The sequence below is a fragment of the Aythya marila genome (genome assembly GCF_965140915.1).
Source record: "Aythya marila genome assembly, chromosome: 10".
Taxonomy (NCBI): Eukaryota; Metazoa; Chordata; class Aves; order Anseriformes; family Anatidae; genus Aythya; species Aythya marila.
In genome coordinates, this window is record NC_139051.1 from 12,971,405 (window position 1) to 12,998,933 (window position 27,529).

Sequence of the window (27,529 nt, forward strand, 5' to 3'; positions counted from 1 at the left end):
GGCGTGCACGGGACACGAGGCCCTGGGGACACCCGGTTAATATTTAGCGGGGCGGGAGGGGGCGATGTGTGGGGCAGCGGGGGATGCGTGGGGCAGCCGTGGGGTGCGCATCGCCCCCTCTCCCCGTTGGGCTGCCGGGGGGGGGCCTCCCGCTCCCTCCCCCTCCTGCCGTTGGCTGCGGGCACCGGCCTTGACCCGCGCCCCCGGGCAGCCCCGCGGCCCCCCCGGGGACCGAGCAAACAGGGGGCAAAGGGGCGGTGGGGTAAGGCCGGGGGTAAGGGGGCCGTGGGAAGCGGGGACGCACCGGGGACGCGGCGGGGGCGCGGCGGGGGCCGAGGCTCCGGGCAGGGGCCGCGCCCCCAGCCCCCCGCCCCCGCCGCCTCCCGGTGGGGCCCGGGTGCCCCCTGGTGGCCGCCGGGGGGTCGGGGGCTCCCCCGGGCCCGCCCGTGGCTCCCTCGCCCCGGCTCCCCCCCGGCGCTGCGCTGCGCCCCCGTGTGCCGGCAGGGCGCGGGGCTGGCCGGGGACCAGCAGGGCTGCGGGGCCCGGCTCCGTTCCTCCCGGTGAAGCCTCTCCGGGCTCCTACCCCCAGCCTGCCCGGGTCCCCCTGGATCGCAGCAGCAGCCCCCGGTGCCTCCGCCGCTCCTCCCAGCCCGCTGCCCGCTGCGAGCAGCGCTCTGCTCCGCGGTCTGCGTGGTGGGTGACGGGGTGAGGAGGCACTGGACATGGCACCTGCTGCTGCTGCTGCCCGTCTCCATCCCCGGTGGGTCCCAGGTTGCTGCCTGAGACCTCTCATGTGTCCACCCGGCACCCATAGGGTGGCCCCGGCCTGTGCCCTACAGATGCTCCATGGCCACCCAAGCGGTCCCGCACCCTCACCCGGGGGTGCCAGGGGCCCGAGGCCACCGAGATGCTCATGGGCTGTCGGGACACAGGCGGTGACATTTCCCAGCCGCTGCGGTCAAGGGACCGGGGCCAGCCTGGCCGCCGGGACCGGGTGCTCCCGTGCCCCCTGGGTCCCGATGGACGTCTCCGGGTGGGGAGGACACAGCGCCCTTTGTTGCTGCCGGTCCCGACAGCAGGGACCGGGCTCCGCGTCCCTCCCTCCACCCCCGCCCTTGGGACTGGCACCCGTCAGCGATTTGGGGTTTAAAGAGCGGGCAGCAGCCACTGCCCCAGCCCAAAGCACCCCGGGCGAGGAGGCGGAGGTGAGACAAGGGCTGTGGGGCTGCGCCGGGGGCCGGGGGGGCTGGGTCCTTTGGCAGTCTCTACGAGCACCGCTGTTCTGGGGGGGCTTCAGAGCACCCCTGGGTGCTGGCTTGGGGACAGAGGCTCAGCCCTAAACCGGGGCAAGCCCGAGCAGCGGTGGGGCACCGGGCCAGGACAAGGCCCCGTTGTGCCGCCGCGGCCACGGCCGTGCCCATCAATGGCCGCTTTATGTGCGGTGGCCGCCCGGCCCAGCCGTCCCCGCCGCAGCGGCGCTGTGCGAGTCCCCTGGGGAGCCGCCCGGTCCCACAGGGACAAGGTGGCCACGGCCGGGCCTGGGGTGGGGGACGAGCAAGCAGGTAGTGAGGGGCTGACGTTAGCCTGGGGCTGCGGGGGTGGGTAAAGGGCGCGTGCGTGTCCCCGGCTGAGCGTGGGGGCTTGGTGGGTCGGGACCCAAATTTCTTTCCTCTGTGCTGCATGGGGGGGACACATTGGCACCACCCGCCCCAGGGCTCGCCCAGCAGCCCCCACAGAGGGGCAGCTCGGTGGTGATGCCCCAAAGCCCCCCATGGCCCTGCTCGGCCCAGCACAGAGGGGGCTGTTACAGTGGGATTAGCTGGCGCAGACGGGGCTGCCACCTAATCCCGGCAGGAATGTGCGGGGGCCCCGCTTGCTGCATTGGCTCTGGGGTGAGGGACAGCACCAGGGGCTCCATCCCGACCCTGGCACAGCCCCCCACAGCTGCAGGGCCACGGCTGCATCCCGGTGCCAGTTAAGGCTCGCACCAAGGTGCCCGGAGCCAGCTTCGGGATGGTGGGGGAAGGAGGTGGAGAGATGGCAGCAGGGGGTGCCACCTGCCCTCGCTGTATGCCAGATGAGCTCCAAACCCACCTCTGCTGTGCCATCACGAGGCATTAGGGGTTTGGGGTGCCCGGTGTTGGGGTGCAGGTGGGTGACAGGGGGCCTCTCCTGCCTCCATGCGCTCCCCCTGGCCAAGAAGCGGTGCCGCAGGGACAGCAGCACCTGGCACAAAGCCCATCTTTTGCTCCTGTCCCCCCCTGGGTGGGGGGCTCTGGATGGGTGCCCCCACAAGCATGGGGGGACTCCGGCTGGGGCTGGCACGTCCCCATGCTGATGGCAAGGCCGACGGTGGCCGTCCTTCGGGGAGGCCCCCTGGCGCTGCGCAGACAAAGCCCATTGCTGGGGTCTGGCTGGGAACAGGAGACAAAACGCGGGCTGAAAAGCAGCGGGGTGGAAAATTGATGAGTTCCCTGCTTCGCTAGGGATGGGGAGGAGCGGGGGGGTGAGGCCGCACAGCTCCCTGGGACACGCCGGGCCGTGGGGACGGTCTCCCTGGCCCACACAACCCCGCAGACAAAATCTGTGCGACCCCGGCCGTCTCTCAGGGCACGCATGGGGCTGGCTCCCAGCTTTGCCCCCCCCGGCAGGGCCAGCACCCTGTCCCCAGGGGTCCTCCCAGCATCGCCGGGCACCCTTCAAGGGTCACTTGGGACACGGGACCGTGCCCATCCTGGAGCTGGAGGAGGCCTCTCCCGTGTCCTCCTGGGCTGTCTGCGAGCCCCTCTCCTCATCACCCCGCCGCAGGGAGCTGCTGTGGAGCAGGGGGGGGCTGGTGGCAACGTGGCGCACCCCCCCCCCCCTTCCACAACTGCCCGGCCCTGGCAGCTCCAGCGCTGTTTTTCCGGGATGGAGCCACGGCCCTTGTGACGCCTGATGGCTTCTGCAGGCGGAGCCGCTGCTGGCAGGGCCCTGCAGCGCTGCGGGGCTCAGGCTGCGCTGGCACTGGCCACCCTCAGGCCACCTCGCCACGTCCCCGCTGGCCCTCGTGGTGCTGGGAGCCCTCCCGGCCCCCGGGGAGGGGTGACATCCCCCTGCCATTGCCCCCTGTGCCCCATCCTGCTCCCGGTTGGGAGCAGGGGTGGTGGGGGGCTCTGGACCCACGTTCCTGCTGCCACGGCCAGCCCTAGGACGCCGTGCAGCAAGGCAGGAGGCGATGGCAGGGCCAGCAGGCACGGGCCCCCCCACGGCGCTTTCCCTTGGCTGGAGCCACCCTCTGCCCAGCCCAAAGTCCCGCAGCGCCTCATGGCCCGGGCAAAGTCTTGCGGAGAAGCAAAGCTCTCCGCAGCCATCCGAGCCGGGGAGGGGGGGACGAGGCTGGGGGTGTGGGGGTGGCCCCTAAGGGCAGCCCAGTCCCCGTGTCCCTCCCCGGCCCTCCTTGCGGGCCGAGGCGCGCGTGGCCCCGCTGCCGGCACCTCTCAGCACTTGCTATTCTTGGCAGCGCCGGCTGGAAAATGGAAGGCAGCGGAGGAATTTTGTTTGCTGCAGCCTGGGCGCGGGCCAGACATCTGGGCTGCAGCTGAGCGGGGGCCCCCCCGTGGGTCCTGGGTCCCCCCCCTCCTTGCCCGTAGCCACCCCCGTGGGTGCGCTGAGCGCGGCGGTGCTCAGCTCAGCGGTGTCGGCGGCGGTGGCACCGCGGGGTGGTGGCACCGCGGGGCCACCCACGGGCGGGTGCCACCGGCCGTGGCACGGCGTGTGGCTACGTGCGTGGCGTGTGCGTGTGCGACGGGCGTGCCGGGGAGCAGCGTGGAGCTGCGGGCGGAGGCGTGCGCCCCGGGGAGGGGGGGGGGGTCCCCAAAGGGTGTGTGTGTGTTTGGGGGGGGGGGGGCGCACGGCGTGCGCATCGTGCGCGGGCAGGTGCTGTGCAGGTGCTTGCGGGTGCGCACGTGTTTGCGCGTGTTTGCACGTGTGTGCCACCCCCCTACACACACACACACACACACACAGACACACGCACACCCCCGGGCCGGGCCGTTCCGGGCCGTTCCGGGCCGCCCCCCGCCCCCGCCCCGCCCCGTCGGGGCCGCCCCACCGCCCTCCGGGTCGGGGCGGGGCCGTGCGGGACCGGGCCGAGCCGCGCCGAGCCCCAGGTGGGTGCCGCCGCCCGGGACGGGACCGGGGAGGGGAACGGGGAAGGGACCGGGGCGGGGGGGGGGGGCAAGGGCCGAGCCGCCGAGACTCGCCTGGACGGCGGCGGCGGGGCCGGGCTCGGCTCCGCCCGGGGGGAGCAGCCCCGGTGGGGGCCCCTCGGGTCGGTGCCGTGCCGTGCCGGGCCGTGCCACCTGCTCGGCCCCGCAGCCAGGCGGAGCCCCCCCCCCGCCCCGAGGAAGGGCGCAGAGATGGGGAAACTGAGGTACGGGAGGGGGACGTGGTTGTTGCCCCCCCCCTCGGGGCTCGCCCCGTCCACACAGGGCAGCTCAGAGCACTCCCGGGGCGCCTGCCTCAGTTTCCCCAGGGTCGGGGCAGGGGGAGCGCTCACGGACCCCGTTACTTTTGGGGTCTGAGTGCGGGGAGGGAGGGGGACAGCAGCCAGCACCCCCCCACCTGCATACCCCAACCCACACCCGGCAAGGGGGTCCCCTCAGCCAGCCCCCCTGCGCTGTGCCGGGCTCGCTGTAGGGCGATGCCCAGGGCACCCTCACCCTCTCCGTGTCCCCGTGCTGGCCAAACCAGAGGGGTCCCACCGGGGGCACCGCTGCCAACCATGCATGGAGTGGTGGGGAGACCCCCCCGAGGGCCAGCGGGGAGGGGGCTGTAACCCGAGCTGATGTCCCCCCCTCTGCCTCCAGCCGAGGGGCTGCGAGCCAGGCACCAGCCATGAGCAGCCCGCTGCTGCTGCTCCTGCTCCTGCTGCTGCTGCTCCTGCTGCGTGGCCCCGCCGCCGGGCGCCCCCCGCCTGCCACCGCTACCCCCCGCCTCCGGCTGGCCTTCCCGGGTGAGTGCGGGCAACCCGTGGGGTGGGACGGGCGAGGGGACACCCCGCAGCCACCGAGCAGGGATGGTGCAGGTGCAACGGGGGAGCGTGGGGACGCTGGGCCCACCGGGGGACTCCGTGTCGTGCTCCCCCCCCCTCCCGGTTCCCATGCACCGGGGTGCCGGGTCGGGGAGTCACCTCGGTGCCCCCAGCCGTGGGTACGGGGTCCCAGTGAGCGGCCGTGACAAAGAGCCGTTTGTTCCTGCCGCGAGGGATTAGCTCCGCGGGGCAGAGAAAAGGCCCTTTCTCCCCGCCACCCGCCGTGCCGAGATGGATGGTGGGCCGCTGCGGGGGCGGCGGAGCCGGGAAAGCCGGTGGGACGGGTCTGGGGGATGGGACCGGGCGGTGAGGGGCCACAGCCCCCTGTCCGGGCACCTCGGAGACGTGGCCGCACCGTGGGGCTGGGATCTCAGCCCTGCCCTGGGCTCGCTTGCACCCGGGATGGGTGTTGGGGTGCCCGGGGAGTTGGGGCACCCCACCACCTCCAGGCGCATCGGTGGGGGCAGCTGCGGGTCCCCCAGGACCCCAAAGTCCTCTGTGGGATGGGATGGGAGCATGCTGAGGGACCCCTGGGTCCCCTCCAGCACAGGGGCTGCAGCGGGCAGGGCTGAGCGGGGTGTCCTGGCCCCGCAGAGCTGCGGGCCCGCCACGGGCTGCGCCTCTTCCAGCTGGAGCGCTCGTGCTGCTACGAGGCCCTGCTGCTGGACGAGGAGCGCGGCCGCCTCTTCGTGGGCGCCAAGAACCACCTGGTGTCGCTGAGCCTGGACAACATCGGCCAGCGGGACAGGAAGGTAACGGGGCCGGGAGGGTGGCGCAGGGTGGTGCAGGTGCCTCCCGTGACGTGCCACGGGTTTGGTGGCTCTCATCTGGGTCCTGGGAGCTGCTACCGTTCCCCTCCCGCCTGCAGATCTACTGGCCTGCACCGGTGGAGTGGAGGGAAGAGTGCAACTGGGCTGGCAAGGACATCACTGTGAGTGCAGGATGGGGCGGGCAGGGTGCTGGGTGAGGCACCGGTGGAGCGGGGACCTCAGAGCCGCCCCCTGTCCCCCCAGGCCGAGTGCATGAACTTTGTGAAGATCCTGCACGCCTACAACCGGACCCACCTGTATGCCTGCGGCACCGGCGCCTTCCACCCCACCTGTGCCTTCGTGGAAGTCGGCCAGCACACGGAGGTGAGCTGCAGCACAGCACAGCACAGCACGGCACGGCACGGCATGGCCCCGGCTGCCGGTGCTGACCCCATTCCCCCAGGACCACGTCTTCAAGCTGGACCCACGGCGCGCTGAGGACGGCAAGGGAAAGAGCCCCTATGACCCCCGGCACACGGCCGCCTCTGTTCTCGTGGGTAGGAGGGGAGCGAGGGAGGAGCTGGGGCTGTCGCGGCAGTCAGCGGGAGCGGGCTCCCCGTGACGCTTCCCTTGGTGCCTGCCAGGTGAGGAGCTCTACTCCGGGGTGGCCACCGATCTGATGGGGCGCGACTTCACCATCTTCCGCAGCCTGGGTCCGCGCCCCTCCGTCCGTACCGAGCAGCACGACTCCCGCTGGCTCAACGGTCAGTGCAGGGCACCCGGGGCGGGAGGGCTCGGGCACCCTGCTGGATGCAGCCGTCCGGGTGACGAGCTCACCGGGCTCCGCTGTGCCTGTCCTCTATCCTCCCATGGGGCCTGACGGGGTGGGAGCGCTGCCCACGGCTCTCCGGGGGTCCCTGTGCCTGCCGGGTGCCTGCGGGCTCTGGATGTGGCACCTCTCTGCCCCCAGAGCCCAAGTTCGTGGACGTTTTTTGGGTGCCTGAGAGCGAGAACCCCGACGACGACAAAATCTACTTCTTCTTCCGTGAGACGGCGGTGGAGCGGCAGCAGGGGCTGGGCAAGACCAGCTTCACCCGCATCGGCCAGATCTGCAGGGTGGGTGCAGGCAGGGGCAGGGGTGCCCGGGGTATGGGCACCACCGCTCAACCACCGGCTGCCCCTCGCCCCGCAGAACGACGTGGGCGGGCAGAGGAGCCTGGTGAACAAGTGGACGACGTTCCTGAAGGCCCGGCTGGTCTGTGCCGTGCCGGGTGCCGACGGTGCTGACACATACTTCGACGAGCTCCGTGAGTGCTCGCCGGGGTGGCCGGCATATAGGCGCCGTTGCGCCCTGCAGGGCCAGGGTGGCCACGCTGACGCTGTCCCTTCTGCCTGCCCACAGGGGACGTCTTCCTGCTGCAGACAAGGGACAAGCGCAACCCCTTGGTCTACGCGGTCTTCTCCACCTCCAGGTAAAGCTGATCTCCCTCCACGCGTGCCCCAGGCGCGCTCGCCCCTCACGTCGCCCTGTCTCTCTCCTGCCAGCTCCGTCTTCCAGGGCTCGGCCGTCTGTGTCTACACCATGGCTGACATCCGCCGGGCTTTCCTGGGGCCCTTTGCGCACAAGGAGGGCCCCAACTACCAGTGGGTGCCGTACCAGGCTCGTGTGCCCTACCCCCGGCCAGGCATGGTACGTGGCAGGGCGGGTGGCACCCAGTCAGCCCCGGGGGCGTGGGGAGGGGGCTGGATGTGGGGAGTGGGGACCCCGCTCACCCAGCGCTGCCTCCTGCAGTGCCCCAGCAAAACCTTCGGCACCTTCAGCTCCACCAAGGACTTCCCGGATGAGGTGATCCAGTTTGCCCGGCACCACCCGCTGATGTACAACCCGGTGCTGCCCCACGGCCAGCGGCCCCTCTTCCTGCAAGCCGGCGTGCCCTACACCTTCACCCGCATCGCCGTTGACCGCGTCTCTGCCGCTGATGGCCACTACGACGTCCTCTTCATTGGCACAGGCACGTGCTGCCCTGGGCCAAGGGGTGAGAGCTGCGGCTGCGGGGCCATGCCCGGGACCTCCGCCTCACCACCCTCCCCACAGATGTCGGCACCGTGCTGAAGGTGGTCTCAGTGCCCCAGGAGAGGTGGCACGGCATGGAGGAGCTGCTGCTGGAGGAGCTGCAGGTCTTCCAGGTGAGGGGCAGCCGCCTGCCTTCACCCCAGCGCTGGGGGTGGCTGCTGGGGGCTCCACACCCCCCGGTGAGCCCCCAGCTCTCCACAACGCCCACCCTTGCTCTCCCGGCAGGATGCATCCCCCATCATCAGCCTGCAGCTCTCCTCCAAGCGGGTAAGGGGAGCAGACAAAGGGGCTGAAACACTGCTGGCCCCATGGGGAGGGTCCCTGCATCCCCCAGTGGGGTGCTGAGCCCCCTTCTCCCTGCAGCAACAGCTCTATGCCGGCTCGACCACGGCAGTGGCCCAGCTGCCCCTGCACCGCTGCAGTGCCTACGGCAAAGCCTGCGCCGAGTGCTGCCTGGCCAGGGACCCGTACTGCGCCTGGGACGGCACCGCCTGCACCCGCTACGTGCCCAGCACCAAAAGGTAGGCACTGCCTGCCCAAAACCTGGGCAAAGCATGTGCCGTGCCCCCGCAGCTCCCCATCTCCCTCCCTTCCTGCAGGCGCTCCCGCCGGCAGGATGTCCGCAATGGGGACCCCAACCTGCTCTGCTCTGAAGGTGAGGGGGACACCGGTGGGGCCCGGCGGCCCTGCCGGGCTGGGGGCTGACAGGAGGCCTTGTCCCGCAGAGCCACGGCGGGGCCGCGTGCCCCAGAGGCAGCTCTACGCCGTGGAGGGTAGCAGCACCTTCCTGGAGTGCGTGCCCCGATCCCTACAAGCCCGCGTGCTCTGGACCTACCAGCACAGCCCCGATGCTCCCCAGCGAGAGGTAGGTGCTGGTGGTTGGAGGTTGGGGGGGGGCTCTCCCTACATCCCCCTCCGTGCCCTGACCTCCCGCTGGTGCCGCAGGTGCAGCCGGACGAGCGGGTGGTTTGGACGGAGCGGGGGCTGCTCCTGCGCAGCGTCCAGCGCTCCGACGCCGGCCTCTACCTGTGCCGCGCCACCGAGCACGGCTTCACCCAGCCCCTGCTGCGCCTGGCGCTGGAGGTGATCACCGCCAGCCGGGCGGCAGCGCCGCCGGCCCCGGGCGCCCCCGCGCCCTCCCGCACCCTCTGGTACCGGGACTTCCTCCAGCTGCTGGAGCGGCCCGAGGCGGCCTGCGAGGGGCCGAGGGGCGGCTCACGGGCCCCCCGCACCCAAGCCGGGCCCCCCGCGAGGCCCGGAGAGGAGCCGCAGGCCGCCCGCCGCCGCCGCACCCGGGGAGGGCCGCGGGGTCCCCGCAGCGCTTCCCCCTGGTGACACCGGGCCCGGGCACCGGGCGCTGCCTAGGAGCGGGGACCGGGCCTGGCTCTGCCGCGTGGCGAGAGGGGCTCGCAGTGGCCGTGGGGGGCTCCCGGCCGGGCACGGGCCCCGCTCTGTTTATGAACAGCTGGTAGCAGCGGGCGCGCACCCGGCCGAGGCGGCCCCGGTATGGCAAAGGGGGCCCCCGGGGGCGAGGGAGCAGCCGCGCTGCGGGGGTCGGAGGGGGCGGCCCGGGCGATGCAGGCGGGGGGCAGGTGGGAGCCACCCCGGTCTTGTACTAATTGAGCTCAATAAAGCAGAGGAGTCAGCACAGGGGCCCCACGAGCGTGCCCCCCGTGTGTGTGTCGTGTCCTCATGCCCCCCACGGGTGCTTCTGGGATCCAGCACCTATGGCACCTATGGCACCAGGGCTCTTCCCCCCACCTATTTTCTCTTCCACAGAATTAAAACCAAAGCACAGCATTTTCCACCAGCCCCAGGGAGGTGAACTCGTGCCCACCACCTATCCCCTCCATTTCAGGGACATTGACACCAGCCCTGACTCCGGGCACCACTGTCCCCCCTTCCCAAAGCACCAGCAGCACATGGTCTTTAAAATATTTTATTTCCAGGGAGAAATAAAATGGGATATGATGGGGGGGGGAGGGGGGGAACAGCAAAGTGGGCTGGTGCCTGGGGGTGCTCAGGAGGGCTGGCAGCCAGGGTGCTGGGGCCCCGCTCCCCCCCGTAGCCGCAGATGCAGGTAGATGGTGCTCTTGGGCTGGACGTTATAGTGCTCCAGTTTATGGTGGTCCTCCAGATTCCTGGAGTCGTAGGTCAGGCACTGCTGCTCGACGGGAATACCCTGGCGGCTGTTGATCTTCTTCTTCAGTTGCAAGACGGTGTCAGTGGGCCGCACAGAGTACGTCATGGTCTGGCCCTTGATGTCCTTCACCAAGATGTCCATCTCCTGGGGCTGGGTGTGCAGCAGCACCAGCGTGGTGTCGTAGTAAATGCCGTAGGAGGCCAGGCTGTTGTCGTCGTGCAGGATCAGGGAGGTCCCGGCCGGCTGCTGGGACAGGCGCTGCTGGTACGGGGAGATGCCCCAGTTCCTCCTGATCTCTTCCTTCAGCTGCAAGATGGTGGTGCTGGGGCTGACAGTGATGCGCAGCCTGTTGCCCCGCAGCCCCTTCACCTCCAGCGTCACGGACTTGGCCGGCTGCAGGAGAGACCGTGTGTGAGCAGCAGCAGTGGGACTGGGGGGCCGTGGGGTCGGGGGGGGGTGCGGGCAGCCCTACCTGCACGTTCCAGGGCTGGATGCCGGTGAGGCAGGGCATGGAAGTGCAGCACCGGGCAGCTTCCGCAGCCACCAGGTCCCACTGCTTGCCCTGGCCCAGGATGCCGGTGGGGTCGGCAGGATCCAGGATGATGGGGCTGCGAATGCAGACGGGGCAGCGCTGTCAGCCCGGCACAGAACTGGGGCTGGGAGCAGCGTGACGGGGCAAGGGTGCGGGTCCTTACCAGGGCATCCGCAGCAGCTGCTTCAGGTGGGTGCCAATCTGCTGATGCTGCAGCGAGTAGTACCTCTCCCAGTAGATGCAGACATCTCGGTACTGGCAGAGCAGCTTCAGCACGGTGCGGAAGCCCTGAGCCAGGTTGAAGGCTTCGTTGCTGTTTGCGCCCTGCTCCCAGGCATAGATGGTCAACAGCTCCAGGGCGTATTTGGGGGGCAGGTCTGCACCGGGGTACCGTGGCTTCAGCATCTGGGGAGAGACGGGTTGGGGAGCCAGCAGGTAAGGGGGTCCCGGGCAGGGGGTGGGGGCTGTGTGGGCACGGTGGGGCCGGGCAGCCCCTCACCTGCTTGTACCAGTGCTTGACCAGGCGCAGCAGGTTCTTCAGCTTGGCGGGGCAGCGCTTCACGAACTTCTTCTGTAGCTCAGTGAAGCAGGTGGAGAATTCCCCAGGGCTGCTGTTCACGTTCAGCAGGTCCACATAGACCTGTGGGTCCGGCGGGCCATCCTGCATCACCTGGCCTGTGGGGAGAAAGGGACCTTGACCCCCATCCCGCACCGTGCCCCCTGCCTGCCCCATCCCATCTCATCCCAGTCCCCTACCCAGGGCATCGTAGGTGGGCAGGATGTCGACTTCGATGGACTCGTTGTCGGAGAAGAGCGTGAGGCTGAGGGAGCGGCCCTTGTAGCGGGGCGGGCTGATGCTGACGGTGAACGACAGCCTCTGCCTGCACTCTTGGAGCCGATTCTCGATGAATTGAAGGATCTTGGGGTGCTCCTGCCGCTGCTGCAGGTAGTTGGAGAAGCAGCTGAGGAAGATCACCACGTCGGCATCCGAGTTGTTGCGCAGAGCCGTGCCCTTGCCGGCCGAGCCACCCTGCGGGGGAAAAAGGACAGCGGGCGCTCAGCCCCCAACCCCAACCCCAAGGGCAGGACGGGGTCCCGGAGGAGGTTTGGGGGTGGCAGCTCGCACCTTGACCGTCTTGAAGACGCGGATTTCGTCCTCGAAGCACTGCTCCTTGAAGAAGTTGCAGATCTGCCGCACCGTGTTCTTCACCGCCGCGGTGAAATCCGTGCTGGGCTGTAGGGTGGCGGCCACCCAGCCGTCCAGCTCCGCGGTGGACACGTCCCACAGCTCCATCGCGGCTCCCGCAGCTCAGCGCCGCTTTCCTCCCGCTCCGGCTTTATATCCCTCTCCCCCGGTCCCCCCCCAACTTCTCCACGGCACCGCCCCCGGTTAAGGTAGCTCCGATTTCCCCCCCCCGGTCTCCCCTTGCTGAGCATCCCCCGAGGGGCGCAGAGGGGCCGGGGGCGCTGCGCGGGGCGGTGGCACCGGGGCCGGGTGACCCCGATGGAGCGGGTGGGACCGGGGGTCCCCGAGCCCCCCCCCCGGCCCCTCGGTGCCTTAACAGCAGCCACTCCCGATTTCGCTTTCGGCTCCTCTCCGCTTTCGGTTTCCGTCTCTGACGGCGTCAGCAGCGAGGCTGGAAACGAAACTGCGGGGAGGGGTGCGGGGAAAAACGGGGAGGGGGAAACCGAAACTGAGGACGGGGTCAGGGACAGGGCTGGGATGGGGTGGGGTGGGGATGAGACAGCGGGGGGAGCAAGGAGGGGATGGGAAAAGGAACGGGACGGAGTGGGGACAGGGATGGGAAATAGAGGGAGGTGAGGAGGGGATGAGAATAGGGCCAGAGCTGGGATGGGGATGGGGACAGGAATAGGATGGAGATGGGGTGGGATGGGGCACTGAGGGAGACAAAGATAGGAAGAGGATAGGGTCAGAGCTGGGGCAGAGGATCACAGAGTCACAGAATCATTATATTCGGAAAAGACCTCTGAGATCATCTGGTGCAACTGTCTGGGATCTGGGGACAGCTGGGGACGAGTGTGGGCACAGACGGGGCAGGGATGGGGACAGGAATAGGATGGAGATGGGGCAGGGACGGAGACTGAAATGGGGCAGGGATGGGGCACTGAGGGAGGTGGAGATGGGATGGGGATAGAGTCAGAGCTGAGACAGAGCTGGGAGCAGGGATGAGGCACCTCCTCTGGCAGCCCCTTCCCCACATCTCTCACCGGTGTGCCGCAGCCCTGGGCGTCTGCTGCTGCATCGCTGCTCGCCATCTGCCCCCCGCCCCACGCCAGGAGCCTCCCTTGGGGTAGCCAAGCCTTGGCTACCGAGAGCAGCGAGCACCGAGCCCAGGCAGAGCGAGCGGTGGAAGCAGCACCGTGTCCGCCCAGATGTCCCGTGCTTCATCGAGGTGCTGCCCCCAGCACCGCCGGCTTCCCCGCGCCCCGCTCGGAGCCAGGACGGTGGTGGCTGATTCCCGGGTCGTGGCTGATGCCCAGGTCGTGGCTGATGCCCCTCTGCTCACCCAGAGCGGGGAGCCCCCAGAGGAGACCATCCCCTTTGGCCTGCAGTGCCTGTACCGGCACAACTGGGCACGCCAGCGGGCGTACCGAGCCTTCAGACAGGTTCTGGGCTCCGGCATCTGCCACCACCTCCAGCTAGGGGCTGGCAGCCTCACCAGGGGCACGGGGACGGGCCTGGAAAGGTTGATGGGCTCTCCTCCCGCTGAATAACGAGTTGCTATGGGAGATCTGCAGCCCACAGGGGGCTGCCCCTTCCTTTATTTTTTTTAACCAAAGAAAGGATAAAAGGAGAGCCGAGGCGGGGAGCTGGTGGTGTGCTGCTGCGTGCCTCCTCCGTGCCAGGGCCGGCGGACCGCTCCGGCCCCTTGTCATGCCGGGTGCTCTACGTGGCAGAGTCCTTTTGTGGGACACAAGTGCCGGGTGGGTGGCACGGGGACCCCAGTGCTGCCTGTGCCTCCCGGGGTCGGGCTGGTGCCGCTCCCCAGGCACTGCTGTGGCTGGGCTGGGGCCGTGCCTGCCGTCAGCACCGGCCACCCCGGGAATGTGGTTACGGTGGCAATTTTCTAAGACTTGATTAGAGGAGGTCATCGATGGCAGGGCGCCTTCTGTGCCTGGCGGAGGAAGGGCCGGGGCAGGTGCCCGTCCTTGCAGGCCCTTCCCTTTCCCCGACGGCGCACGGCAGGGGCAGGCTGGCCCCCGTGTGCCCTGGGGGTGACGCTGCCAGGGAGGAGCGGGACGGGGCAGTAAATGTTGGGGCTCCTCCTCTGCTGGGGCGGCTCAGCGGCGCTCGGCGCTGGCGTTGAGGCGAGCCCAGAGCTGCCTGCTGGTGGCCCGCAGCTGGCGCATGGTGTCCTCCTGGCTCTCCAGCCACTGGGCCAGCGCCTGCACCGACTGGCTCTGCAGCACTGCAAGGGGGGACGGGGGGACGCTGGGGACGGGCCACCGGCCGTCCCCAAGCCCCCGGCACCGCGTGGCACCGTGTCCGCCTCCCCCTGCCCTGCCCGGTCCCACGTACCGCTCAGGTAGATGGCCATCGTGGCCAGGACCAGGCTGGCCAGTGCCAGGAGGCCCAGGAGGGCGAGGAAGAGGGGGCGGCCGGGGCAAGGGCAGGTGGTGGTGGGCGGCACGGGGCGCAGCGTGGGCAGGCGTGGGGGGCTGTGGGGCAGGCGGTGCGGCCGGGCGCTGGATGGAGCCGGGCCGTTCCCTGCAGCGGAGCGGAGAAGAGCAGGGTCAGCGCCTGGCCCCGCTCCCCCCAGGGTTTAGCAGCCGTGCCCTGGTGTCCGCTGCCCTGCTCTCACCTTCGCTGCCCTTGTGCCCGGCCGAGGCCCAGTGCAGGTCGCTGATGGACTCCACGGGGCGCAGGCTGATGGCTCCGGGATCAGCCCCCTCGGGGTCGGCAGGCTCCGGCGGCGCGGCGCCCTCCGCCCTGCCCGCGCCGTCTGCCAGGAGCAGAGGAAGGGGTGAACGCAGCTTGGGCACCCCCGTGGGGACCAGAAGCCCCCCACCTGCCCACGTCCCCTCCTGGGGGTGATGCTGACGGGTGCCAACCCAGCAATCTCTTGGCATGGAGCTGCCGCAGACAGGACAGGGCCAGGCGAGCTGGCCATCCCGTCATCCGCCGCACGCTGTCATCGGAGCAGTTAGTGGGAGCCTGGTGGCCACGGTCCCAGAGCCTGTTAGTGGGGCTGGCGCCTGCCCAGGGCCAGGAATGTGCTCCTGCCCCCTCCGGCTCCCTGTGGGCACAGGCAGCCCCGTGCCAGGCTGCCGCCGGGGCTGGCTGTCCCCGCAGGCACTGTGCCCGAGCGCTCGGGTGCTGCTTGGGGATGCACAGCTGGAGGTGTGGGGACGGGGACCTGCTGCCCCGCGCTGTGCTGCTGCGTCCCCGAAGATGGCGAGGGGGCTTGGGGAGCACGCAGGGTTCCAGCTGGGTCAGCGCTGTCCCAGGAAGCAGTTGGGGACGAGGGAAGGGGGATTTTAGAGGTGTTGGCGTGGTTTGGAGCAGGGGGCAGGGCTGGGGGGCTGTGCCTGTGGCCAAGCACGGTAGGGCAGCCCCATGCCCACTCCTGGGGTGCGTGGTGGCTGTGGGGGCCTCCAGCAGCACTGGTGCATGGCAGGGCTGTGCCCCCTGGGGCTGGGTGCTCCTAGCCACCCCCGAAGCACCCTGCAGGCACCGTGGGTCCCTGCCCTTTGCTGCGGGCTGCTCCTGGGAACCCGGTGCCCCCGTGCCTGCAGCTGGCTGGGTGCTGGACCAGCTCCTGCCCCCGCAGCCCCCTGCACCCCTCCTGCCCTTCCTCGGGCTGGCATCTCTGCCCACGGGGAGAGCTTGGCTGCTGTCTCCAACCCGCAGGGTTCCCCCGGGTGCCAGTGTCCCCGCCGGCCCCTCGCCTGTCCCCAGCCTACCTTCGGCAGCCTCCCTGGGCATGGCTCCCCTGCCCCGCTCCCCTGGGCCAGCGAGGCGGTCTGGGGCCCCCGGGAGCCGGGCACCGGGCTCCTGGTGCGCCAACTGCTCCGCTTAAAATAGGACGGCACGAAATGTGTTTGGGGGGCTAAAAATAGCCCTGGGGAGGGGGGCCTGGCGGCTGCATCAGGGCTGCAGGCAGCGTGGAGCCAGCACGGCAGAGGGAGAATCAGCTCCCCCCATGCTCCCTTATCCCCCGGGGCACAGCTGGGACAGGGAAACTGAGGCAGAGCTGGGTCCCTGCTCAGCCCCGCTGGGGGCTCTGCCCCGTGGCGCACCCAGCCTGGGGGCACCGCGGACCCCCTCCAGCTTTGCCCACCAGGACCATGCCAGCTGCGCTGCGCCAATTTATTGAACTTCACAAGGCCACAGGGACGCGCCAGGCTGCTCGAGCGGCGGCGGTCCCCGCTCACCACCCCCAGACACCCCGCGGCAGGCAGGTGTCGGGGGGCTGGAGACCCTCACGGTGCCTGTAGAGGCTGTGGGTGCGGGTGGGCGCCGGGCAGGCAGCAGGATCGGGCCGTTCCCGCTGGGCACAGCCCCGGCCGGCCCAGCCGCGGTAGCAGTGGCAGCGGAAGGGCAGCCAGGGGCTCACGGCGAGGTGCAGGAGGCTGCCCAGGTCCTGGGGCTGCCGGCGCACGCAGCGCCCGTGGCCGTGGCACCGCTGGAGGCTGCACGCCCGCGCTGCCGCCGTCACGTCGGCCACGTAGGGACCCAGGGTGGACACGAGGTAGCGGCGTAAACTGGCACAGCTCTCCTGGAGGAGAAGGGGAGGCTGCCGTGAGGACCAGCCCTGGGGGGCAGCCTGGGGTCCCCGCAGCCTCCCCTCCTCTCCCGAGCTGCTTCCTGAGCTGGTCCCAGCCCGTACTCACCGCCGAGCGGGAGTAAGACATGTCCCCCCACAGCACGACTCCAGCTGCCCCCAGGGCCGCGCTCTCCCCGATCGTGTGCTCCAGATCGGCCTGCGAGGGCGGGCAGAGATATGGCCGGGGGTCACAACACACACGTGCCCCAACACCGATCGGTGCCCCCGGCCCTCCCCAGCCCTTACCGGCTCCAGGAAACGGGGCGACCGGCGGTAGGAGAGCCGCGAGTAGGCCACCACGGGCAGGCGGCCGGCGGCCCCGCGGGCGGCCAGGCGCAGGGCCTCGCGCAGCCGGTGGTGCACGTAGCGGCGGCGCAGGGTGGGCGGCAGCGCCAGCGGCAGGTAGATGCTGGGGTAGAGGGCGGCCGAGGCGGCCCAGAGCCAGCCCAGCCGGTTGTTGCGCCGCGCCTCGGCCGGCCTGCAGCGCCCGGTGTAGTTGGCCACCTTGGCCCAGTTGCCGTTGAAGCAGTCGGGGAAGCGGTAGAAGCCCCAAAGCCCCCCCGGGCACAGGCTCCTGCCCAGCAGCAGCGTCTGCTCCATCAGGGTCTGCGCCGCCCGCTCGAACGCCCGCCGGGCCAGACGGGGTCCCCGGTGCCGTTCGCGTGCCCACTGCTCCGAGGCCGCCCGGTAGATGCGTTTGGCCCCCCAGTTCTGGGCCCAGAGGGGCCTCCACTCCTCCCAGTCCACCACGGCCAGGCCCCTGAAGGCAGGCTGGAGGAGCAGGCGGATTTCCTCCGCCGCCCGGGCGAGATGGGCACGGAGGGGCACCCGCTGGGGAATGCCCCCGTTGTGGACGACACCCCCGGGGGAGATGTAGGGGTAGAGCCCGAACTTGTTCTTGTAGAAGATGGTGATGTTCTGGCCGGCGAAGTGGCCGCCCCGGTTCTCCACGATGCCGTAGTCGGCCAGGGGCAGCCCCACGCCGAAGCGGTGCTGGCAGCGCCCCGTGGGGATGTTCCAGACCACGGCGAAGGGCTGCCCGCCCGCCAGGGGTGCGGGCGCCGGGCCCTTCCCATCTGCTGCCCCCAGTGCCAGGCAGACCCACAGCGCCAGCACTGGCCCCATGCCCGTGGGGCGCTGCCTGCGGGGAGAGAGCAGCGGGGTAGGCGGCATGCAGGGCTGCCCGCCCCAAAATCCCACTTTTCCTTGCCCATCTCCCATCCCATCCCTCTGCCAGCCGTGGAGCCCACCCCCAGCACCCCCACGGCGAACCCCATGGGCTCAGACTGGGTGCGAAGACCCCCCCATCCCCACCCCAGGGGCAGACAGGGGGGTCCGGAGGCAGCCCGTAAGAACAGCAGCCAGGCAGCGGGGGGGGGCACCTGCCTCCGCCCGCCCTTGGTTTTTAATCAGCGGCGTGCAGCCCCCCGCCCTCAGATGTCCTTCTTCATCCAGAAGACGGGCAGCCCCCTGGCGTCGCGGTGCGGGGTCTCCAGGAGGCTCTGCCCGCAGCTCTCGGCCTGGGCTCCCCCTGCCCGGGCTGGGGGCGGCAGAGGGGGCGGCGGGGGCGCAGCAGGAGGAGGAGGCAGAGGGGGTCGGGGGGCTGCGGGTCCACCCGGGGAGGCTGCGGCGGGGCCGGCGGGGGCGGCGAACGCCCGCAGCACCTCGGCGGGCATGGAGGGGCTGAGGAAGGGCACGCTCTGCACCGGCTCGGCCAGGGTGAAACCCAGGCGGGCGTAGAAGTGCTGCTTGTCGTGGGTGCTGAGGTGCAGGCGGTGGAAGCCGCGGGCGCGGGCGTAGCTCTCGGCGGCCTCCATCAGCCGCCGCCCGTAGCCGCAGCCCCGCAGCGCCCGGGCCACCACCACGCTCTCCACGAAGAGGCCGTGGGGCTGGCCGGCCACCCGGGACAGCCGGACGTGTCCCACCAGCGGGCACGGATCCCCCGGTTGGGTTTTGGGCTCGACGGGGGGCTCGGCGGAGCCCGGGGTCCGCAGCAGCACCAGGCAGGTGGGGAAGGCGTCGGAGGAGCGGCGCAGCGCGTGGAGCCGCAGCGCCCGGCTCTTGCCCCACTCGTCGGCCAGCAGCTCGGCGCACGCCTCCAGCAGCTCCGGCCGCCGGTGCAGGGGGACGAGGCTGAGCTCCTCCGGCACCGAGCCCATCCTTCCAGCTGCCGGGACAGCGAGCGGGGGCTGCTCAGCCACCGATACCGGGGGCTGCGAGGGGGGGGGCTCGGCGGTGCCCCGCGTCGTGCCAGCCCCATTGACCGAGCCGTGCCCAGCCGTGCCGTGGCCGGGGCAGGGGCTGGGGTCCCGGTAGCCGCCCCCCCGTTGCGCAGCCGAAGCCACCGGCAAGAGGAACCTGGCTGCCAACCGCCCGGCCGCGTTGCACAAGCCTCCCTTGGCGGAGCGGGGGGTGGCGGGGGAGGGAACGGGGGCTGCACCTCCGCTCCCCGCCGCCCCCCGCTGCACCGCCCGGCCCGGCACGGCTCGGCACGGCCCGGCACGGGGCACACACCGGTTCCCCGGGAGCCGCCGGCCCGCCCCAGCTCCCGGTGAGCCCCGGCCGAGCCCCCCCGGTGGCACCTTCCCGCTGCCCCCTCCCTCCCGCTGCGTGGTCCCGGGGCGGGGAGGAGCCGCCCCCTCCCAGCCCCCCCCCCCCCGCCGCTCACCCGCCGCCGCCGCCGCCACCGGCCCCGCGCCCTCGGTTCCCGCGCGGCTTCGGCTCCGGGGCCACGCCCCCAGCACAGGCCACGCCCCCCTCCCGGTCCAGGCCACGCCCCCTCTCCCCCCGTCCCGCCATCACAGCGCGCCCTGGCGGCCGGAGCGCGCGGTGACGTCATGGCGGGGCCGCCCGAAATGGCCGCCGGGTCAGAACCCTGGGGCTCCTGTTTAGGGTACGGAGCCCAAGCTGTAGGGCCTAAAGCGTCCCTCCAGGGGCCAAACACCCGTTTGTAAAGCTTAAAGATTCATTCTAGGATCCAGCCCCCTTATTTGAGAACTCAAAGCCCCGTTTATAGGGGTTAAAACCATCATTTTAAGGTCCAAACGATCAATTTTAGGGCATAAGCCCCATTTCAGGCTCCAAGGCATCATGTGAATACCCCAAAGCCTTATTTTGAGGCACAGAACCTAATTTTTAGGGCCCAGGGCTTCCATTTGGGATACAATGCCTTTTCCATTTGAGATACAATGCCTTAGGGTTAGTGTTTGATGTTATGTTCAGCTTTAATGTTAGGGCTGTGGTTAGGGTTAGGGTTAGTGCTATGGTTAGGGGTTATGGATGGGTTTATGGTTAAGGTTAGGGATTGCTGTTAGGGTTTAGCATTAGAGTTACAATAAGGATTAGGGTTAGGGGACTGAATTAAGTTCAGGTTTAGACTTGGGATGTAAGATTAGGGGAAAGAATTAGGGTTAATGCTTCAGTTAGGGTCTAGGGTTAGGATTAGTTACATTCAGTGTTACAGTTAGGGTTAAGGGAGCAGGTTAGGGTTAGGGTTAGCTTTAAGGTTAGGTTAAGGATCAAAATTTAGTTTTCCAGCTAAGGCTATCGGTTAGGTTTAGGGTTATGGTTTTATTTTTAAGGTTAGGATTAAGGGTTAAGTTTGGTGGTTAGCTGTTATGGTTTGGGGTATCCACATTCATTAGGGTTAGGGTTATGTTTATGGCTTTGTTTAGCTTTAGGGTTAGGCATTAGGTTTTGTGCTTAGGTTTAGGTTTAGGGTCATGTTTGGGGTTTAGGGTTAGGGTTGGCATTTAGTGTTAGGTTTATCTTTAGGGTCAGGGGTTAGGTTTAATGGATAGGTGTTAGGGTTAGGGTTATCCTTGAGGGCTAGTGCTTTGGGTTAGGGTTTGAGGTTAGGGTTAGTCTTGGGGCTACGCACCAACATCTTGCGTTGGTGCGTAGGGGTATTGCCAGCACATCAAGGTGATCCTGCCCCTCTGCTCAGCAGTGGTGAGGGCACACCTGGAGAGCTGGGCCCAGTTCTGGGCTCCCCAGGGCACCCCACGGCACCGCTGAGTGCTGTGTTTTGAAGGACGGGGGTGGTGATGGTGATCAGTGAGGATGTACTGGATGGGGGGGACCTGAGCACGATGTAAATTGTATGGAATAAGGGGTCAGAGTCTGGAACAGAGTTAATTTTCTTCGTAACAGCTTGAGTAGTGTGAGATTTGGGATTTGTGATGAAAACAGTGTTGATGGTTTAGTTGTTGCTGAGCAGTGCTTACACAGACACGGCCTCTTCCCTGTCCCAAAGCACCCTGCTGGTGCTCGGAGGCCTCCGAGCCCTCACAAAATAGACCCAAGTCGTCCGAATCGAGCTTTAGACTGAAAAACAGAGCTCCAGACCCTGAAGCAAGGCTTTGAGCTCTGTCAATGGGGCTTTGAGCCTTTATCATCGGGTCTTGGACTTAAAAGGACTATTCTGAGCCTGAAATGAGGTTTTGGGTCCTTCAGCTGAGGCTTTGTGCCCTCAAAGAAGCTTTGAATTCTCAACATGAAGGTTTGGACTGAGATAAGAAGCTTTATGCCCTGAAGGGATGCTTAATGCTTCTACTTTAAGGAATGAAAGCTTTATTTTGAGGGCTCAAACCCGCATTTAGAGGGCCCAGAGCCTCCTTTCTCACTTCAAAGTACTTTTTTTAAGAGCCCGAAGCTTCACTTTGTGGTCCTCAAGTGCCTGTAGGGGCCAAACTCTGAGCTTTGGGTCTATAAAATCGTTCTTATGGTCGATGCGTTCAGGGCACAAGCGCCTTTTTTAGTCCCCCATCTCATTTTGGGGCCCAAAGTCTCCTTTTAGGGTCTGAAGCGGAGGGAACGGCGCCCGAGAGGAGGCGGGGAGTCCCTTCTGGGACTACATCGCCCAGCATGCCTCGGGGCAGCGCGCGTGCGCACTGCTGCCGGGTTGGGGCACTCTGGGCACCGTGCTGAAGGACTACATTTCCCAGCGTGCCTCGGGGCCCCGCGCACACCCGCTGCCTCTGGAAGCCAGCCAAGGCCTGGTGTTGAGGGCCTACAGCCTTGGTTGGCAGCCCGCGTCCTCATCACGGCCCGTAGCCGCGATTTAAAGCCCGAAGTGTAATTATAGGGTCTAAAACTTAGTATGAAGAGTTCAAAACCTCATTTTTAGTAACCAAACAGTTCTTGCTAGCGTCCAAAGTCCAGTTGTTTGTGCCTAAACCCTCCCATTCACAGTTCCAATGCTTTTCTAAGTGTTCAAACACCCATTCTGAGGGTACAAAGCCTCATTCATAGAACCCAAAGTCTGGTTTTAGGGTGAAAATACTCATTTTGTAAGCTTTAAACCTCATGTTGAGGGTTGAAATGGGAGGTCAGCTCAACAACCATTTTGGGGGCTCAGCCCCCCATTCAAAGGAGCCAGGGCCTCATATGAATCACCCAAAGCCTCATTTCAGAGTCTAAAGGCTCCTTTCTCCATTTAACCCCCATATTTTGAGGATCCAAAGCCTCATTTCAGGGTCCAAAGCCTCATTTCCCTGTCAAAAACCCAGTTTTGAGAACTTTAAGTCTCATTTTCAGGACATGGAATTTTGTTTCATGGTTCAAAATCTCCTTTTCCAGTTCATCCCCCTTATTTTGTGGGCCCAAAGCCTCATTTCTCTGTTGAAAACCCCATTTTGAGAACTTAAAGCCTCATTTTTGGGGACACAGAGATTTGTTTCATGATTCAAAACCTCCTTTCTCAGTCCAATTCTTCATTTCATCTTCATTTCATGATCCAAATCTTCTTGGCGTGGGTCCAAATCTTCATTTCATGATCTTTGGGGGTGTAGAAAGCCCAAAGGAGGACATAGAGATTATTGAGGGGCTCTAGACAGACAGCACTGGTGGGCACTGGGAAGCTCTAGATAGCACTGATGGGCACTTGAAGCGTACTAGGAGGCTCTAGACATCACTGGTATGCCATTGGGAGTATATTTAACAGGAGTTACTGGGGACTCCCAGTAACCTTTCATTGCCCCCCAACTACAGCCTGAGCCCAGTGCTCCCAGTGCTGGGAGTTCTGAAGGATCTTTTCCTCAAGAAGAAGACTTTAAACAGAAAGAATACAGAGGGGGAAGAACATTTTAAAAAATATAATAAATTGTCAGTTCTTCTCAGTGGGGAATGACAAAGATATTCCTCCAAAATACCCCTACTTCATAATTCCTTGCATTTTACCACAGTTTAGCAGTCCCATTTCAGCAGGTACACCTCACAGATGGCAATGTGGCCTGCAGTAAGGTGCCACTTCTCAGGTGATGACAGTGTTCCTGAGAGCCAGGTTTGAGTGGTGCCCTGCAAATGTGACTCGCTATGTTGTCACAGGTTTATTAGCAGGCTGTGAATGTTGCACACCAACAGCCCATATTACTGCTGAGCATTTTGCGTGTTTACATGCTGGAGTGTGTCATTCACTGCCTGCTCATAGACTCAGCTCCAGAAGCAGAGAATATGTTTGGGTATTTTTCTGGTTAGCATCTGCCAATTCTGGCTTTAGAATAAGGATAAGGATCTGCATCCCAGAGGACTAGATGGCTATATAAAATCCCTTCGCTCATAGAAATGGAACTAAATGTTCAAAACAAAGCTCCCCAAAGAGCAAAGCCCATGAGTATGTCTCTGCAATTGCTAACACAATACAGAGTGCCCTGTGAGGCAGTGGCATTTTTCTCCTTTGTGGGTTGGCACCTGGTTGAATTCCTACAAATTGATCTCTTTTCTCTTCCCCTTCCACCCCACGTGCACCTTCAAGCACTTCTGGTTTGTTCATGCAAATAAATGTATGAAGTTTTGTTCTTGCTATATACCCTCCCTGTGGGCTAGGATTTTGAAGCAGCTGGAGGAGAGACATGACAGCATCAACAGCATCGTCTGCGCAAGGAGGGAGAGAAGAAGAGGGAGGGGAAGAGCCCTGGGGCCAGGGTCACCACCCAGGCCTGGAATTTTGAGTTCAGCAGCAGAACTGGCACCTTATGAAGTCACCCAAGATCATTTGGGTCAGTGGCTGTTAACATCCTGCACCAGGCCCGCCTGTGTCTCCAAGGTAGGTGGGCTTGGTGGTGCTCAGTGCTTCAGTAAGCTGCCCTGAGACATCCCTGTCCTGCTGGCAGCATTTCTGGGGTCATGGAGTCAGGGCAGCATGAAGAGAGATACTGACAGAGGAATTGATTCCTTTTGGCTGAAAAACACAAACTGCTTCATGGGAGAGGGAAACTTAGGGCAAGTATCTTGGGTAAGTCACAGAAAAAGGTCCTGCAGCCTGTCCCTCTTTGTAGCTTTACATTACCTCCCTTTAGCTGATGATTTTTTGGACTTTGAAGTCTTTAAAATACTCTGTATTTTAAAGGGCAGCTTCAGGGCTTCTTTACATGTGTGGTTGAATTTAAATGCGAGTTGAGTGATCAGTGGTCCAGGTCCAGACGTATCAGTAGCAGTTGCAGTGGTGCCAAGGGCGTGTGGCTGCTGGGAGCTGATAGCTGGGAGAGCTCTGGGAGCTGCAAACACAACCAGTGTGAAACTACAGAGTAGGATTACCACACATTGCGGGACATCACAAGCATTCCATCACTAAGACCCTCAGTGATAAAACAACTAATGAAAATTAACAACATTAACATGCTTACACACATCTGCAGTGCCTCTAAGTGCTATAGCCCATCTTCACCGATTTACTTATTGTTTCTGCACGCATCAAAACTATCACATACAGACACCCGACCCAGTTAACTCTCGTAGAGAGAAGTCGTGGAGAAAAGAGGGCAGATATAGAACCTGCACTTAAGGCTTGATAATCTCTCTTTAGAGGAGAGAAAAAACAAACAAAATGCTCTCCCTCCTCTTGAAAGGATAGTTGTCTTAAAACCACCCTTTCCCCCAGTTTTCCTTAGTCTTTGCTAGTCAGATGCTGTTGTTATGATTAATCCCAAAGATCCCTATTGCTGAAAAGCATCAGGAGGAATTTGTTTATATTCCCAGTGCGTGTCTTGCAGACATCTCATGGTATGCTGTGTATAATCTTTTCTTCTTCCTGTAGGAAGAGTGTTCTTTGCTGATTGAGTGACTGCTTCCTATAGTAACAAAACAGATAAAAAAGAAAAAGTCTTGTAAAACCACAAAAACAAGCAAGGGATTTCATAAAAACAAGCAAGGGATTTCATACAGTGCCTGAAATGAACATTTAATTCATTCTCAGTTAGAGTTTACTCAGACAACTACATATGCTATTGCCTTAATGCCACTTTATTCACATTTACTATCCCCTTCCGTATCTTCTGCGCATGGTTTATCTTTCACTTCCACTCTCCGAACATTTTTTTCCCCACTGCAGGACCATGGGTGCATATAGTCATCTCTTTGGGCAATACACAACCTGCACAACACAGGACGCAGCAACAACCCCACTTTACAGTGATTTGGGGGAGAGGAGAGGTCTGAGTATCTGCCTGAAGCTGCTAGATGGCCATGAGAATCTGTGGATAAAGCTCTCAGCAAGACCCTGCCCGGTGCCGGGTCCCATGCAGCGTTACCACAACACGGTCGGGCTTGTGGCAGCACATGGCCCCTTACTTCCCCCAGCAGCGGTCAGTCTGTATGATTTAACTTTCCTGTAGGCTCCTAGCTTGGGAACACAGGTGTGCTGTCATTCAGATGCTTAACTAGGCAGTTATGTGCTCTTGGCATCAGACTGTCAGGACGGAGGAATTTGGCACCCACCTGTTCAGAAGAAAGCTGTTTGCCTGCTCATTGCTCATTAGTATCAGCGCTGATGAACAACATTCTTTTGCATTTCTGTGTTCCTAGGCACAGATCTGTTTTCTCTGGGCTAAATTCTCAGCCAAACCATTGCTCAGGTGGAAGCTGACTGGTGAGCTTGTGTCTGCATTGCTGAGACCATATAAACACTCTGAGAGCCTGAGGTGCCTGACGGCGAGTCCTGAGGACCCTACGAGCATCCAGGAGAGCCAGCACAGCTGGCCATGTCCCCGGTGATTTTGGTAGTGAACTGCTTCTACTGACCTACAGTAGAACAGCAATGCACAATGGTAGCTGGGCTTCTGCCAAACGTAGATCTCTCCCCAGCCTCTCCTCATAAATACCTTGGGTTTAGCTTGTGTTGCTGTTAGCTCCAGCTCAAAGAAAATTCTCTATCTGGGAAGCAGAGAAGTTTGATCTGCTGCAAGAAACTTCTCTTTGCTTAGCCTCCTTTGCTAGAGAGAAAACTCAAATGCTTGCTCTCAGCACACGGGTGCAGGCTCAGCTCTCAAAAGAGGCAGTATTTGCATCCCCTAGAACAGCTTCCAGCTCTCCTGCCCCCTGTATTTCTTTGCACTCCGTGTATGAGCTGGGCTCCACTGCGTTGCCTCCTGTCACTTAGCAAAGGACACCAGGCAGAATTTGAATGAATGGACAAATTTTGTATGCACTTTTACATTTTATTTCTCCACCCTGTTGTTGGGTGTTTTTGCTCTATGTGTGTGCGCGCACGAGTGTCTTTTTCTAAGCACGTCAGGCCAAGCTGATTGCTCGTTAATTTGTGTTTTGGGCTGTTTTGCTCTCTTTCCTGTCTTCCCAAGATGCTGGCCTGGTGTGCTGATGCCGGTGTGCCACCTAGTGACTAAATCCTTGTTGTATTCCCAACAAGTCTGCAGCTCCTGTTGCGCATCTAGCACAGACATTTGGGTCCCGTTCACCCATGTCACCTGCACTGCAGGCAACCTGGGGCAATGTCTGCAACCCCTGCACTGTGCTCAGCCTGTCGTGGCAGAGAAGTCCCTCTGCACTGCTTTCCTCTACTCGACCTCACTTTTCTGTCTCTTTTCTCTCATCCTTGTTCATATAGGCAAGGAACAGGGGCAGCCCGTTTGCTGATGATGTTTCGCCTGCCAGCTTGCAGATATCCGTGGCCATAATCTGATCCTTCAACCAATATATTTTGCATGGCATGCAAAAATGTAGCATTATTACAAACAAATGCTCCTGGGGAGTTTGGACAGTGTGTAAAGCCCCCGGGGCACGAGGGATATTTTCGCAGATGCAGACTGCTGCAGCTCTGCATCACCCCTGATAAAACAACCTCCGAACTATCCAGGCAGATAAAGGCTGGCAGAGTGATAGATGGTGCCAAGGCTGGAGCTGAGGCTTCCTGGGAGAGCTTTGTGTTGCTGCTCACCCACCATGGGCCCACGGGCACTGCAGGTGAGCACCAGGGTGCGAGGGAGGAGAGCACCCCACAGCAGAGCACATCGTGGTTGAACTGCCAGAGCACATGACGGTTGAACTGAGCTCCACTGCACTGCTGGAAAACATCCTGCATTCCCCGGTGCAGGTCCCCAGACGTCTGACCTCCTGCCTGATTCATGCAGTCCCCTGCCTGGGGCATGGGAGTTGCAGAGAAACGCCCTGGTTTACGAGCATTTTGGCAGGGCAGGTCCAGACCCTCTCAGCAGCTTGGCTCCTGGCACTGTGCTCATCTCCAGATGCTGCCAGGGAACGGACCGGGTGCTGTGCGCGGTCGCAGCAGCAGCGTGACACACACGAGTGGGAAAGGGCTGAGCTGCTCCTGGTCTTACTCCTCCTCAGCCATGAGCCACGAAGCAGGATCACCCTGTAGGCGTTGGCGATGGCTGTTGGCTGCTAGGTCAGGAGCTGTTCTCTCAGCTACGCTATAGCAGAGGCCGAACTGCAAGTGGCAACGTGTTAAGGAGCCAAGTGGCGGCCACCAGCAGGCAGCTGCATGCAGCGAATGGGGCTGGAGCGCAGTGAGTGGGGTGGGAGTGCAAGAAGTCGGTGCATTGTGTCCATATAGAGCGGTGCAGGAGGTTGGGGCAGGCAGTTAACTCTCCCCAAAGCCTCGCCCTTTGCCCGTCGGGCAGCCGCAGGCCGGGAGCCCCTCTGCTTGCTGTGCCCCTCCTGAGCCCCACGCCTGGGCTCAGCCCTCACTCGCTATACCCAGCAGCTGCGCCCGCAACACCACCCCGGGAACTACAACTCCCAGCCTCCTCCGCGCCGCTCACTGCGACAGAGCGCATGCGCGGAGTCCCCCCTTTGCGCAGCGCGGACTCAGTTTCCCATCATCCCCCCGCGCCAGGCCTCCCCCTCCCCCCCCCCCCTCCCCGCGCCGCCGCCGTGACGCGCCCCGCGCGGTGACGCGCAAAGCGTGTGCCCGC

The 27,529-nt window shown here is 64.4% G+C and overlaps 5 protein-coding genes across 6 annotated transcripts; 1 reads left to right on the forward strand and 4 right to left on the reverse strand.

Annotated features, from left to right (window-relative positions):
* Positions 1-64: 64 nt before the first annotated feature.
* SEMA3B (semaphorin 3B) lies at positions 65-9,457 on the forward strand (the record flags this gene model as incomplete). The annotated part of the gene is given in 21 exon segments (XM_082768474.1): positions 65-68; positions 590-705; positions 815-1,033; positions 1,153-1,205; positions 4,851-4,996; positions 5,669-5,826; positions 5,943-6,005; positions 6,088-6,207; positions 6,287-6,380; positions 6,468-6,587; positions 6,794-6,939; positions 7,016-7,130; positions 7,226-7,295; positions 7,369-7,513; positions 7,616-7,835; positions 7,919-8,010; positions 8,123-8,164; positions 8,261-8,418; positions 8,497-8,583; positions 8,585-8,762; positions 8,843-9,457. Coding segments are annotated over 21 exon segments (2,736 nt in total). The 3' UTR covers positions 9,233-9,457.
* Positions 9,458-9,826: 369 nt separating this feature from the next.
* Positions 9,827-11,884, reverse strand: LOC309881716 (2'-5'-oligoadenylate synthase 1-like). The gene is made up of 6 exons (XM_082767970.1): positions 11,699-11,884; positions 11,329-11,602; positions 11,072-11,247; positions 10,736-10,977; positions 10,513-10,648; positions 9,827-10,433 (listed from the first exon to the last, which is right to left on the reverse strand). Exons 1-6 carry the CDS (start codon positions 11,864-11,866, stop codon positions 9,918-9,920), a joined length of 1,512 nt encoding a protein of 503 aa, XP_082624096.1. The 5' UTR covers positions 11,867-11,884; the 3' UTR covers positions 9,827-9,917.
* A 971-nt stretch (positions 11,885-12,855) lies between these two features.
* On the reverse strand, positions 12,856-15,870 carry LSMEM2 (leucine rich single-pass membrane protein 2). Of its 2 annotated transcripts, XM_082767866.1 has the most exons (4): positions 15,499-15,870; positions 14,397-14,537; positions 14,114-14,302; positions 12,856-14,003 (listed from the first exon to the last, which is right to left on the reverse strand). In XM_082767866.1, the coding sequence occupies exons 1-4, from the start codon at positions 15,518-15,520 to the stop codon at positions 13,876-13,878; spliced, it is 480 nt and encodes a 159-aa protein (XP_082623992.1). In that variant the 5' UTR covers positions 15,521-15,870; the 3' UTR covers positions 12,856-13,875. The 2 variants fall into 2 exon arrangements, with proteins under 2 accessions (XP_082623992.1, XP_082623991.1); XM_082767865.1 differs by lacking the exon at positions 15,499-15,870 and having other exon boundaries at positions 14,397-15,123.
* Positions 15,871-15,883: 13 nt separating this feature from the next.
* LOC309881667 (hyaluronidase-3-like) lies at positions 15,884-19,082 on the reverse strand. Its single transcript, XM_082767863.1, has 4 exons — positions 19,030-19,082; positions 16,608-17,502; positions 16,429-16,518; positions 15,884-16,313 (listed from the first exon to the last, which is right to left on the reverse strand). The coding sequence occupies exons 2-4, from the start codon at positions 17,484-17,486 to the stop codon at positions 15,966-15,968; spliced, it is 1,317 nt and encodes a 438-aa protein (XP_082623989.1). The 5' UTR covers positions 17,487-17,502; positions 19,030-19,082; the 3' UTR covers positions 15,884-15,965.
* Positions 17,743-18,956, reverse strand: NAA80 (N-alpha-acetyltransferase 80, NatH catalytic subunit). Its single transcript, XM_082767864.1, has one exon. The coding sequence runs from the start codon at positions 18,518-18,520 to the stop codon at positions 17,795-17,797; it is 726 nt and encodes a 241-aa protein (XP_082623990.1). The 5' UTR covers positions 18,521-18,956; the 3' UTR covers positions 17,743-17,794.
* Positions 19,083-27,529: the final 8,447 nt, after the last annotated feature.

What these genes read in the sequence shown, in the direction of transcription:
- LOC309881667 (XM_082767863.1), bottom strand. Translation starts at nt 17,486, where the DNA reads ATGGGGCCAGTGCTGGCGCTGTGGGTCTGCCTGGCACTGGGGGCAGCA. An exon ending in CGCCCCGTTTCCTGGAGCCG is followed by an intron (nt 16,519 to 16,607) that starts GTAAGGGCTGGG and finishes CCGCCCTCGCAG; the next exon opens with GCCGATCTGGAGCACACGAT. An exon ending in TGTCTTACTCCCGCTCGGCG is followed by an intron (nt 16,314 to 16,428) that starts GTGAGTACGGGC and finishes CTTCTCCTCCAG; the next exon opens with GAGAGCTGTGCCAGTTTACG.
- NAA80 (XM_082767864.1), bottom strand. Translation starts at nt 18,520, where the DNA reads ATGGGCTCGGTGCCGGAGGAGCTCAGCCTCGTCCCCCTGCACCGGCGG.
- LOC309881716 (XM_082767970.1), bottom strand. Translation starts at nt 11,866, where the DNA reads ATGGAGCTGTGGGACGTGTCCACCGCGGAGCTGGACGGCTGGGTGGCC. An exon ending in GCGTCTTCAAGACGGTCAAG is followed by an intron (nt 11,603 to 11,698) that starts GTGCGAGCTGCC and finishes TTTCCCCCGCAG; the next exon opens with GGTGGCTCGGCCGGCAAGGG. An exon ending in TCCAGCCCTGGAACGTGCAG is followed by an intron (nt 10,434 to 10,512) that starts GTAGGGCTGCCC and finishes TCTCTCCTGCAG; the next exon opens with CCGGCCAAGTCCGTGACGCT.
- LSMEM2 (XM_082767865.1), bottom strand. Translation starts at nt 14,664, where the DNA reads ATGCCAAGAGATTGCTGGGTTGGCACCCGTCAGCATCACCCCCAGGAG. An exon ending in CGGGCACAAGGGCAGCGAAG is followed by an intron (nt 14,303 to 14,396) that starts GTGAGAGCAGGG and finishes GCTCCGCTGCAG; the next exon opens with GGAACGGCCCGGCTCCATCC. An exon ending in GATGGCCATCTACCTGAGCG is followed by an intron (nt 14,004 to 14,113) that starts GTACGTGGGACC and finishes CCCCCCTTGCAG; the next exon opens with TGCTGCAGAGCCAGTCGGTG.